The sequence below is a fragment of the Limulus polyphemus genome, unplaced genomic scaffold (assembly GCF_000517525.1).
Source record: "Limulus polyphemus unplaced genomic scaffold, Limulus_polyphemus-2.1.2 Scaffold344, whole genome shotgun sequence".
In the NCBI taxonomy this organism is placed as follows: Eukaryota; Metazoa; Arthropoda; class Merostomata; order Xiphosura; family Limulidae; genus Limulus; species Limulus polyphemus.
This window is the reverse complement of record NW_013665954.1, coordinates 585,261-599,364: the sequence shown is the minus strand read 5'-3', so window position 1 is coordinate 599,364 and position 14,104 is coordinate 585,261. Positions and strand designations below refer to the sequence as shown.

Here is a 14,104-nt window from a genome sequence, read left to right as displayed (position 1 = left end):
CCTTTATGTGACAACCCCTCCCATCCTAGGCACCATTCTCGTAACCCTCTTTTGAACCCTTTCTAACAATTCAATGTCTTTTCTAAGGTAAGGAACCCAAGAATGAACACACTAGTTGAAATGTGGCCTAACCAGTGACCTATACAATGAAATTATAATCTCTTTTGACTTGTATTCAGTATTTCTGTAGATACAACCTAAAATCCTATTTGCCCTACCACTAGCAACAGTACACTGCATGGATGGCTTAAGAGACTAATCAACCACTATACCAAGATTTCATTCTTTTATAACACTGTTATGGTTATTCTCATCCAAATTATACTTATAATTCAAATTATGACAACCCACTTGCATAATCTTGCACCTATTATAATTAAAAATCATCTACCATTTATTTGCCAAACTTACTAAATTATCAAAATCCTTTTATAAAGCAGCAACATCCTCTTTACAGCTAGCAACACCCAAGACTTTAATATCGTCAGCAAATTTAAGTAATTTATTGACTATTCCTTCATCTAGGTCATTGATGTAAATCAAAAAGAGCAAAGGTCTTAAGAATGAGCCCTGAGGTACCCCACTTGTGACATTAATCCAGTTTGACTTAACTCCATTTGTAACAACCCTTTGCTTTCTTCCATCCAGCCATTCTTCTATCCAATTAGATAACTTATTTTCCACACTTATAGAGATATTTTCTTTTACAAGCCTTTTATGTGGCACTTTATCAAATGCTTTCTGAAAATCCAGATACACCAAATCTACACTCTTACCCTCATCTACATAAGCAGTAACTTTTTCAAAGAATGTCAAAAGATGTGTAAGGCAAGATTTTCTCTTATTGAAACCATGTTTACTATCCAATAAAATTCTAAACTTTAAATGATTTTGTAAAGCATCTTTTATCAGGTTTACCAAAACTTTTCCTACAACTGATGTCAGACTAATAGGCCTATAATTACTGGGACAATTTTATCACCTCCCTTGAAAAGATTAGATACATTAGCTAACTTCCAATCCTTTGGCACCTACCCTCTATTCAAGGACTTACAAAAAATAGTAGCATGTGGCTCATATATCCAATCCATAACCTCCTTCAAAACCCTTGGGGAAATATCTGGCTCAGAAGTCTTATATTTCTTTAAAATTCCCAATTTTTTCTTAACAAGATACTTGAACTTCAATAGGAGATCATGTATACTCTTACTCATCAAAGACAGATAGTGTTCTAAACACAAATAGATGAATTTAACATGAATAAAAGCATCTTTGATTTGGTGGAGATATGCTAGTTTGAGTTATTAAAAAAGTGCCTTACTATCAAGTGCTAGTGGGGTAACCCTTTAACTAAGTTAGTATAGCATTACCTGGTGTGCAAGAGGTTTTGGAATTGAATTCAACTGTGGAAATAACAGAAAAAGGGGTTTAACACAAATGGAAAAGAGAAATAACAGCGTCTAAAGAACAAAGTAATACAAACTTCTGGCTTTTTTTAAAAAGAAAATGGATTTATGGTTCAAGATAAAATGAGGCTAGAAAAAAGTAATAGAAAAACATTTGGTAAAACCAGGAGTAGAAGATACAGATCATTTTATAACATTAGTAACAGGTCAATAGCCAAAGATGGTGAAATAATGCAGATTCAAAGCATTAGATTATTAACACGTGTACAGTTGATGTGTGGATTAAGTCAGTGTGCTTTGCTGCCTTCTAATCTCTTTTTGCTTTTCTTTTTTTACATTCAAGACCGATGCATATACATTTTAATGACGTAATGTTTCATTTGGAAAATATGACTATTTAGTTCATCATAGCTGTGTTACATTTAAAATTTCATAATGGTTTTGTTTAATTAATCATGGTAGATACTAATGATTAAAATCCTATTAAAATTAAGAAACTTATTTAACCCCCAAAATGTTTAAAATATGATTTTAGGCAACTGGCGAGAATTTCGGAATCATGGTACCAGTTTATCTGATAAGAGGCTCTGTAAGTTTGTGAATTTTTTAATTGATTTTGTTATACTAATCTTAAAGTATCCATTTTCTGTTTGTGTACTTCATTTATAACTAAAGTGTTAAAATTTGTTTATTGCTACAGAATGCTAATGATTTACCCTGTCTTCGGTTTAAACTACTTGACTTTGACAAACTAAACACAAGAAGAATCAAAAACTTATCTTTGCATGCAGTAATTTATTTAATGCTTTAAGTATATATAAAAGTGTAAAATAAAAAATGTGCAAAAAAAAACTGATAAGAGACAGCAATATATTGCAAGAAGAATTAAAAAAAAATGTTCTTTAATGTTCTGTGGAACAAAAGAAAGTTAAAACAGAAACACTTCTCTAATATTCTGTAGAACAATATAAAGTAAAAACCAGAAACAATCTTTTTTAATGTTCTGTGAACAATATAGTTAAAACTTGAAACAATCTTTTTTAATGTTCTGTGAACAATATAAAGTTAAAACCAGAAACACTTCTCTAATATCTGTAGAACAATATAAAGTAAAAACCAGAAACAATATTTTTTAATGTTCTGTGAACAAGTATAGTTAAAACTTAAACAATCTTTTTTAATGTTCTGTGAGCAATATAAAATTAAAACCAGAAACAATCTTTTTTAATGTTCTGTGAACAATTTAGTTAAAACCTGGAACAGTTTTCTCTAACATTCTGTAGAACAATATAAAGTTAAAACTAGAAACACTTTTCTGAAGTTCAATAGAATAAAATCAGAATTGAATGTGTTGTTTTTTCCACCATAAGAGCTTATACTACATTATAATTGGTCACTATGTTTGTATATTTTTAGGCAAATCAAAAACTTCCAGAGAGGTATAAGACCAATCCAATATATGGAAAAGGAAAGTAAGTATCAGATAAGGAATGTGGCTGGAATAAGGTACTAGATTAAGACCACAAATGTAAAGCCTCAGTCAGTCTAATTTTAAAATATATTTACTCCATTTCTTGTACTTAACATATTGGATTTTTTATACAACTTCAATTGACTTTTGGATTATTGATTCAAATATCAAATTAACCCTATCCAGACTGGCAAACACATTTCAGATGTTAATTGCACACCTACATATAAAATTTCAAAATTTAGATAATAGTTCTGTTTCAACAATTTTTACTCAAAACGTATTTTAGAATTGATGTTTGATCATTTTGTAACCTTTTTTTAATTTTTTTTATATATACTTAATCTGCCAAGAGAAATTTAAAATAATATTTGAACTTTAATACATTTCTGCACAGCTCTGGGAAGTCTCACCTGTAAACAACACACTTAATGGTTTTTAAAACGTTTTCTGTCTGCCCCAAAGCATAGGTCTATAGTTGCTAAAAATCTACCAGCCCTTGATAATATAATTCTGAAAGTTTTGTATGTCACTGATTTTCAATCTTTTTATCTGACTATTGGTACAGTGTCTTGTTCACAACCTTTTAGATGTCACAGTATGTGGTGTGACCAACTAGTAATGGAGCTCTGCTTTCAAAATAGCTAGAGGCAAAGTTTAAATACCATTGGACAGAGCTGATTATAAACTATTTACTTCAACATAGTGCTAATGAAGTGGTGTGAGTAGTAGTTTATGATTTTCAAAGAAACTGAATAGATGTAAGAACAAACCACAGATCTGAGGATTCTTTTATGATTTCTAGACATTATTTTAATTCTTTAAAATGTTTTTGTGCCAAACTGTACTTGTTTGAAAGCTGTAGAAATTCTCTTCTGTGAAAAGACTGGATATTAAAGCCTAGTTAGGCTTAGAGAGTATGATAGGCAGTGACAGGTTATTGAAATGTGGCTAAATCCTTATTTAATGAATATGACAGATAAGATTATCAGTTTCGAGCATTGTAGATAAGTAAAATAACTTATTGTTTATTGAAAATAAACTATTTGTTAGATACAAATTGATCTCAACAAAGAGTATTGCTATCAAAAATACTGTTACTCAGGTCATGCCCTGAGGCATTGGTCAGCTTGTGTCATATTTTTTATGATTTATAGCCACAAGTGGTGACTACTACAGTTGGCAAAATAAAGTATCAAAAGAAATATGCTAATGAATGTCATTCAAGTTGGTAAAACTTTCTTTTCAAAACAATGTCTCTTAAACAAAATTTTAGAAATTTCACAACATAAAACAATGACAGAAGTAAATCAGTGATTTTTTTTAAAGCCAAAACTAGATACTAGTTAATACGTTTTCACCAAGTTTCATGCGATTTGGTTAAGTATTTCCACTGTGAGAAGGAAAAATTTAAGGGATGTAAATGACACATACACACACACCATGGTCTGGAAAGGGTTAAAGTAAAAGAAAATATAATTGGAAATTAGTAACATTTTATTCAAATAATATACAGCTATTGAATAAAACAAAACAGTTTAGAATTTTTTTAAATGTTTGCTTAATGTATGATGGAGTTCACTGTCTGTAAATTAGTAAAGGTATATATCACGTGAAAGATAACCGAGTTTTAACACTTGTTACAATATTATCATATGATTAAAAGCTGTCTATTAAAATGCTTTGATTGATTGTAATAAAATGCCCATGCTGGTAGTTTTATTTATTCAACATAAACATGAGATGTTATCTGTAGTTTTTATAAGCAAGTATTTTTATACATGTGATTTATTAGAAGTTAACAAAAATGGCCAATATTCCTCTTTGAGAAACTGTTATTGCATCATTGTAACAATAATCAAATCTGAAAAATCAAAGCTATTCAATTATAGATGTTTATAAAGCTACTGGAATGTTTCAAATTGGCAACTCCTTTTATAAAGTGTTAATCCTTGCATGCCATGCTGTATTGATTGAATTGCCAAACTAATTGTTTAACAAACTTCATTTGTTACAGGGTTTACAACAGTTTTTGCTGTTTCTAGTGTAGCCTCTTCATTAATTGATCAATTAGCTTTAGATTCAAAGATCTGTTTAGACACAAGTGAACATGAGAACAAAAATAAGATAGTGTTTGGTTATTTGATCAGATTGATCTTAACAATGAGCTTCCATAGTAAGAAACTTTAATTTTGATTGTATCACGTATGACCACTTAATTAGTAGAAATTTGATAAGTTTATAAAATGTACAAATGAACATAAATATCTTGAAAGTTTCAGTTGTGTGAGAGAGTATTTTATACTTGACCAGAGTAGATTGTTTTTAATCATAGAATTACAAGCTTTTTCATTTTTATACCGTTAACTGCTGATGGGGTTCATATGTTACAACATATTGAGTAGTTTTATGTCTTTGCCTATTACAGCCTTCATTGTTAAGAACTGTCCTAAAAAAAAAGGGTGAAATCACTTATTTTCTATGTAGAATATATAGGGGGCCATGGCAGTAGGTAATAAGACTAATTGTAATATAGGTGACATTTAAAAAATTTTGTGATTGTCATCAGGTGCATTTTAACTTTTAAACAGAGACAAGAAAGAAGATTGGTGGAAGGCATTAGGTGAGTTTATTTAGGAAAAACTAAGTAAGAGGATCATTAGAATAATAGCTTATTTAGTTTTATATTTATATATATATATAGTTTTTCAAATGAATAAAAAGTTGTCTTACATAGATTTTAAATGTAATAGTTTGTCATACTCTATTATTTGAGGCCACAAATATGGTTAACTTATCTTGCATATAATTTTAAATATTTTACTGTTTTCCCCCCTACATTTTCATGTTTTTTATAATATGTAGAAGTTATACCAGGTGAGCTAATATCAAACTGTTCTCATTTTCGGTCACTGTGATGTAGACATTTTAATTTAAACTAATAAATAAAATTTTTCCGCACTGTGTAACAAGGTTTTACTTATATACCCATAAGGTTTCAAGGGCTTCTCATCTGGTAGGAGACAAGACTTAATTGATTAGAAAAGAAATAGTTTGCAGTATGGTATATAATACCTAATTCTGATTTATTACTAATAGTATGATTTATTCATACCTTACATCTTCAAAGTACTATAACATACTTATGAACACTCAAATTGTAAATGAAAAAATTAAGAGGATTCTAATCTAAATGATTAATGCTCATCAAGTACTCTTTTTCTTTCTTTTTTTTAACTGTTTGAACTATCTTCCATTTCACAAGGAAGACTCATCCTTGGTTTTTATTATCAGGGTTATGGGACAGTTTTTCTGTACTATTTCAACACTCCTTCATAGCCTTGGATTGAACATGATACTTGTTACAAATATGTGCTCTTCCATCTTGGTTAGATAGTTAACTGTGAGCTACATACAGCTAGTATGGTACTTTGGTTGTAACTTAAACTATCTTATTACACTAGGAAACAAACAAAGAAAAAACTTTTTCTCTCTATCTGTTACAAAAGTAGCTGTTTTTGACTAATTTTGTGGCATAGATTACAAAAACCATAATGGTTTTTTCAGGTCGGGTCAGGTTTTTGAGATATTGTGCCCCCTGCCTTGAGACTTGTATACCACATAGCTTGCCATCGTTGATAGGTTGTTACCTAAGAAAAAAATAAAATAAATAATCAAAGTTTACTTTATTCTATGAATAAAACTATTACGTAACCAGGATTTAAAAACTGTTAAAAGTGTTTTTTTTTGTGATTTCTGCTTGAATACTGAGTTACTTTCATGCTTGAGCATCCAGAAGTAATCCCCCATCAAAGCTGGGTCCCATCTACTGTGGTAGTTCTTCTCCATTCTCATAATATCCTGGTGAATACGAGACATCACCAAGATTTTCAGGAAAAAACTCTAAATGACTGTGCAAAAAATGAACTTTTAAAGACATCTATGCACCACTCTTTTAATTTGGATACTAGCAGTTCAGACTGTGACTTAGATAGATTCAAGTCATTTAGATCAGCTTGGTTGAAGAAATGGGGTTCATTGGATTTAGGAGGACAGAATTCATCATCTGTGTCATTCTCATGTGCTGATGATTCATCAACAGACGAGGATATAATTTTTTTTCAGTTGGTGGTGAGGGAACTGAAAGTTCTTCATTGCGAGGAACTGGCTTTATAGCTGGTTCCACATTTGGGTACTGAACTTTGTGCCTATTCTTTGCTGTGATTCCAATTATAATGGATTGACAAAAATAACAGTCATTTACATGGTTCTTGGGTTCTGCTCTTACTTTTACCATTGAACCAAATGTGTGGTGCCCAACTCTTATTTTGATCCCCAAGATGACAACTAAAGTAGCAGAAGTAAGCAGTCTTGACAACAGGTGTAATATTTCTGCATTACAAGCTTGGTGTAAAAATGTCACAAACATAACATAATGAATGGGGGTGATTTAAGAAACCACTTGAAGAATTCATATCAGTCATATTAGATCTGAAACAAAGGTAAATAAAATTAGCATCTGGTAATGTAAAATATATTTACGAATAAGACAAATTATAATATTGTGTAATATCATATCATGCCATGAAGCACCAAATTATACCCATGCCCTGTATTGCCTCATTACCCACTTTATGTTGAAAATCTAAGTAAACCTTATATGCAAAAATGTGAATAGCTCTATCAATTCAATAAAAAAATAGTCATTTTAAAGAAAATATGAATAAGACATGATGATCACCACCTTGTACTTACCCCCCCACATGTACCACCATCCATTATACTGAAAAAACTGGACTCGCTGTGCAAAAAAATAAGTCCATTTTCGTAATCAGCACCCTCAAATTAGTAAAACATGATACTTCTTTAGTAAGATACAAAAATGTTGTTGACCAGTGTTATCAAAGTAGCTTATTTTGCATTTTTTTCAAATAAAGCAGTATAGTGTATGTCTCTTTTGAACTCCTGAACACATTCTAGGACTGATTACAGATTTTTTTCTACCCCTTCTAGCAAGAGTTTTAGTGTGTGAAAAATACTTGGTGGAAAAACCCATAGGTGAAATGGGAGGTTACAAATCACATAGTAAACAACAGTTTTATATAACTGTGCTTTCTTCAGTTGCTCAGGAGTGGCTTCGAAAGGCAAAAAAAGATAAAGACAAAGTATGCTTAATGCTAGAAAGAAGTCAGGAACTAGAGAATTTAGAGTGTGTACGACATCCACAACCTTTGCTCGTTCTTTCACAGGCAAGGAATCAAAACGTACCTGTTGATGGAAAAGGATTATCTAGAGAGTAAGTCATGTACATCATACACACAAATAAAACTCATTAACAAATAATCTAAAAATAAATAAGTAAAAATGAAATTTTGCTCAAACATAGCTTGATCATTTACAAACTAAGTATATTACAACTTGCTGTAGCTTTAAAAATGTTAACACATTGTACACTTAGAATTTAATTGTGCATAGTGGCTTTGTTAATGTAGTGTAGTTTCTTTTAGGGCTTTTTTAGCAATTTTTAGTGTACCTGAGCTTGACACAATATCAACATTTTTGCACCTTTCACATCTATCCAGTAGACGTATATGATGTTAAAAATGTGCTTTAAGGTATTGACATGTCTAATCTGTTTTACAGAGTTCACTGAATTATTGCTATTTTGGAAATTAGGATAAAAAATGTTTCTAAATTAAGTCCAGTTGTCTATGTTTTTGTACATCATTAAGGCAACTTGTGATGTTTTTCAGGTACACACACACATATGTACTCTTCCACTGTTTGAAGATGTCTATCTTTTCAGAGATACTATTCACCTCATAAAAGGGTATTGTACTGTGCAAGGTCTTCTCATACTCATTGCCAGTTTTAGGTAACAATACCATCACCAGCTCAGAACTGTAGTTTAGAGAAAACAAAGCTTTCCACCTCAGTGGGCTTGATTATGGAGAATTTCAGACAGTGAGGCTAACAACTTGAAAATCAAATTCCACCCATCCTGATTATAATATTTGCTTGATGGTGTCTCTGAATATTGTAAGAAAATCAAATTCCACCCATCCTGATTATAATATTTGCTTGATGGTGTCTCTGAATATTGTAAGATAGCTCTAAAGTTAACTGACGTGATGATTTTATATGTAATAATATATTATACACTAATCAATTTCAAAAGTCATGTTTGATCTTAAAGTAGTTAACCTTTTATTCTTTAATTTTATTTTTATACAGACTTACATTAAAGGTGTGTTTTAAAACACCCTTCTAACAAACACAAGACTTAATACTTATTCAAGGTTTTGATTGTACAGAACAGAATGTGAATGGAAGTTATCTGTTATTAAACTGTGAGATAAACAACTCTTATCATAATGATTATTCTGCATTGTTAGCTTAGCATATTGATTTAGAACTAACCAAAATTCACGAGATATTATTGGGTTTACAGTTGAAAATATTGTTAACAAGAAGGATAATCGACTGGTAACAATACATTCTAATCATTATATTTGGAACACTATATTTAATTAGCTTTGCTAGTTCCTTTTTTTCCCCCACATTCTAAACTATGTTTTTTCCTAGACTTTTACCACTTGTTCCCTGCAACACATGGATGTCAACTGAAAAGATGGTCACTGAAGGTCTGATGCAACCAAGGGCAGAAAGGAAGCCTGCTGATCCTCGTGAAGACAAACTCAAGGTAAGTACCAGGATTCAAGTATGCTGAAGTGTTAAAGTCACAGTATAATACTAAATTCAAAGAATAATTCTTCATTAGTCAAAAACTAGAATCCAGTTTTGTTTTGTTGTCTTTGTTATCATCATATTTATTTGAAGTATTAATTTTGAATTAGCTTTCTTTGTGCCTGTTTTTCCAGGAACTTGTGTACTCTTACTCTGTTAGTTCAGTATCAAATTTTTATGAGTATAGGCAATGCTAATTTAGTTCATCAGACCTCAGTGGATAGTATTGTGGTGCTAAAAGTGTGTAATTTATATCCTATAGGGTGACTTGTATGCAAAGCTCGTGGTACTTCGTAATGAGATAGCTAGTGAAGAAGGACTACCACCATATATGGTAGTTAGTAACAAAAACCTGTTGGATGTCACAACTTATCGACCAACAACAACAGATGAACTCTCCAAGCTCGAGGGTATTCCAGAAGCACGAGTTTCAAAGTTTGGTAAAAAAATTGTTGACTTCGTTCAAAACTTTTGTGAGCAGCACAAGTGGAAAAGTGATTTATTACCTGAAAATCAGGTCACTAACAAGGTGAGGTATAATGTACTCTTTCAGTTACACATGTTATTGCTCAGTTAAAATGACATTTCTGTAATTAGATATAAATAAGTTCATAAATATTAAACTTCTGTTGGACATTTTTTGTCATTAAAGAAGATTAGAATTAAGAAATAGCTATCACCTTTACTTTTACAAAACATGACTTGTATGGAGGAAAAATGCATTTCAAAATTACCATCTATAATTATTGTTTTTATTAGTTTGGGCCAAACATTGAACATTTAGTCAGAAACCTAACAGAAACCCAGAAAGCCAGTTACTATTTGTTTGAAAGCATGGGGAAAGACCTGGGGCAGGTTGCATCTGAGAGAGGCTTAAGTGTCAATACTATCATCAACCACCTCTGTGAATCCATTCAGCATGGACTGCCTGTCAGCATAAGTCGTTTGGGCATAACTCCTCATATTGAAGAACTTGTAAATAAAGCAATTCGAGCACCACCAATAAATTCAGGTAATATTTAATAATTCTCTTACACTGATTGCAATTAAAACCCAAAATATGGAGAAGACTGCTAGTGTGTTACAGATAGTACCATAATAGAAATGAAGAAAAAAAAACAAGGCAGGTTATATTCTATAACCATTAAACAAACTTAAGCTTGTCGAAACTAAAATAGCACATAGTACCTATTAATTTATCTTCCTTTTTTTTTAAGTAAATTTTTGAGCAAATAAAAAAAAAAGAAGGTGAAATTGCATTAGTAAATGTTAGAATAAACAACATGAAATCTCTTCCTTTTTCCCTTGAAATTACAATATAGAAACACTTACTAAAACTAACTGGAAATCAAAACAACAAAAGTACCCATGTCATTCACTGAATAACCTAGCTAACGGTTGTCCAACTTTGTGCTAGTGGTAGATCTCAAGGGCAGGACACTAGTTATTGATGAACAAAATTTCTTTATTCTTAAAAGTTATTACTATTAATACAGTAAATAAATAAAAATTAAGCCTCAAAGGCATTAAAATGAGCTTTCTTTTCTGTTCATTTTTACTAGGTGATTGACAAGATGTTGCTCACTGAGCCATCACTTAGTCAATCAGTATCTAGCTAATTATTGATCTTTCTCTACTGAGAAAGTGCCAGCCTATGTTGTATATTTTTATCTTGAGCCTTTCTGTAGACTTCTATTCCACCCAGGAAAGATAAGCAATGCATTTCCATTATTCACCTCTGTCATTGCTGGTCCTCATGTCTTCATATTAAGCTAGATAGGTGTTAAGTGCCTTACGTGCAAATGTAGCAAATCAATCACGAGAATGTTAAAAATTGGAATTTTCTAAATTGAATTAAGAACAAATATAGGAAACAAAAGCAGTGATTTATTGATTCGTCATTTCTTTCTATTACCAAATATTGTATCTCTATATTACTGAATTCTAACTTGGAATTTACTTTACAGGGATGTTGGTGGTTTGGTGTGTACTTCTTATTAAATTAATATCAAGAATATATACCTCAAACTATACAAAATATAGATAACGACTTGTATAATAAATATTTGTGAAAAAAAAAGGTTATTTGGCTAACATTTTGGCAAGAATTGAACAAATATTACCTTTTCTTCACAAATCATGTATGCAAATTTCTCATTGTACTTATCTAAACAGATATCAGTAGGTTAACTCCAATCAAAGACCAGCTGCCTGATATCGTGGAATTTAATCACATAAAAATTGTTATCGCCATACTGAAGTGCAGATTTGGGGTTACTGATGCTATTCTGGATGTACCGCAGACGAAGGTGGATTCAACTCTCACTAAGGTATTGCTGATAATAGGAAGTAAAATACTATAAAGTTTAACGTTAAGTGCAAATGTACACTGAAAACTCGGACTACTTTGTTAATTCAGAGAAATGTAAAACTCATATAAACTGATAACCAAAACATTATATGAGGGTTCTAGCTAAGTAAAATATTTGTACATGAAGTCCCAGGTATAAGCCAATTAAATAAATATTTATGGAATTAGTTATTCTGATATTTTGAATTTAACAACAATAGAAAATTAGGAAAAAATAATAAACTTCAATTAAATGTGTAAATAGTTATTATATGCATAATCATGTATATCTTATATAACTGCTATTGTGATATAAACCCATACAAATGTTTTACTCCTGTTCCATTAGTTTAAAGATGGGGATATTAATTCTATAATTCTTTTTAAGTAGGGTAAAGTTAATATAATCTTAAATGATAAACTTAAAAGGATGTCACTTTTCTCTTTCTCAAGATTCAAAACTTATAAAACATTTCTTTGTTATTCATAAGTTCATTAGTAACAAATAAATGAGGTTATTGTGGAAAATAGCTATACATAATCTGAGATAGAAAGTTTAATATTTATTTGTGAATTTTTGTTTTATACCAAAAAAAAAAAAAAAAAAAAGAAGTTGTCATGGTTGGTTTACAACATTCTAATTTGCTGGTATTTATAAGAATTATGCAGTAATCCCAGAGATTCTTCTCTGGCAAAGAATAATAAATGGTATATATAAAAAGCTAAACCTGTAATTGATGATACATTGTTTCATACGGTAACCTTTTTTATGAAAGAAGGAAATTTAAAGCAAAGTCATTTGTGATTATTAATTTTCATTTTGATTCTTTTAGTTCTCTGAAGCTACAGCAAGTAGTGAGCCTTCTTCAGATTCTCAGTGTGCAAAAAGGAAGCTACCTGGCTGGCTAGGAACTAGCAAGCAACCAAATAAAATTAACAAACGTCTTAAAAACTATTCTCTGTTCTCTCGGTAACAGTAATGTACAAAAAGTTTCTATTCTATCTTAACTGCCAAAAGACAAGATATCTGTAGGTAGAACCTTTTTTTTAATATTTTGATTCAATTTATTTTTGAAACCTTAAAAATTCCTATTACTATACTGATAGTAAACCTTGCTGTTGTAAAAAATCAACATTCCAGATTCTTTTAACATTTTTTATATTTTCAAATAATGTGATTGTCTTTGTATGTAAATATAATGAATGTTTATGAAAATAAATATTTCACTTAATATAAATTTTAATAACATCTACATAAGTTCAAGAATTGTATTGATCCTTTCATTGCAACTAGAACATGAGTGCACTGGGGAATAATATGTCCAAGCTGCAGTGATTGAGTTAAAGGAAACAATACAACTGTAATACTTAGCTATGTGAAAGTACTGAATAAAATAAATCTCTACTATTTTTCAATAATAATTCTTTATGTGCCAGTCTGCATTGTAATAATTTTAATATACCAACTTGGTGCTATTTCCTTTTAGCCTTCTAACTGAATATAGTTGAAGAATAGAAAACATTCCACTATTCTAATGTCAAGTTGCACAACTCCTCATTCACTGATGTTCAGAAGTCTCAGAATCACCTGAACATTGAGAAATATAAACTCACAGAACTTAAAATAGGCTTAGTGAAGATTTTTACAATTAACTCTTTCGACATGGACTCAGTCCCTGGGACCTACCTCATAACCATTTTGTGGTTGTTATAGTTTTCATGGTATAACTTAAATTAGTAAGTTTATGTTAATGAAATTTGGCAGATTATCAGTAAACATTACAATGCTTTCATATGCAAAATATCGAATTTTTTTTATGAAGTCTTAAGGTTTGTTAAGCAATGTTTTTCTCATGCCTTTTCTTCTTTTCACATGTTGCCTATACAAAATACAACGTAATATTCATTTTAAGATTAAAAATACTTTTATGCATCAGAAAATTTTCAAATTTCACATGCAAAATCTTTATAGTGTCCAGATAGTTATCAAACATTTCTTAAGAAAAAACTTTAGATTTTATCTGTTATTTTCAGTAATGAATCACTCTACGGGTCCGGTAGATTTGACCAATCTAGTAACCACCATAAAAGAATTAGGAAATAAATTATGTCTCTTTCATTCTAGAATGA

The 14,104-nt window shown here is 30.6% G+C and overlaps 1 protein-coding gene across 1 annotated transcript in view; it reads left to right on the top strand.

The window, feature by feature from the left end:
* The window catches only part of LOC106457546 (ATP-dependent DNA helicase RecQ-like), an 86,410-nt gene extending 72,676 nt beyond the window's left edge, over positions 1 to 13,734 (top strand). The window contains exons 18-26 of the mRNA XM_013916978.2: positions 1,942 to 1,995; positions 2,823 to 2,878; positions 5,469 to 5,500; positions 7,891 to 8,173; positions 9,463 to 9,580; positions 9,887 to 10,153; positions 10,384 to 10,636; positions 11,800 to 11,954; positions 12,808 to 13,734. Coding sequence (XP_013772432.1) covers positions 1,942 to 1,995; positions 2,823 to 2,878; positions 5,469 to 5,500; positions 7,891 to 8,173; positions 9,463 to 9,580; positions 9,887 to 10,153; positions 10,384 to 10,636; positions 11,800 to 11,954; positions 12,808 to 12,948 — 1,359 coding nt within the window. The 3' untranslated portion in view covers positions 12,949 to 13,734. The remainder of the gene's footprint in view (positions 1 to 1,941; positions 1,996 to 2,822; positions 2,879 to 5,468; positions 5,501 to 7,890; positions 8,174 to 9,462; positions 9,581 to 9,886; positions 10,154 to 10,383; positions 10,637 to 11,799; positions 11,955 to 12,807) is intronic.
* Positions 13,735 to 14,104: the final 370 nt, after the last annotated feature.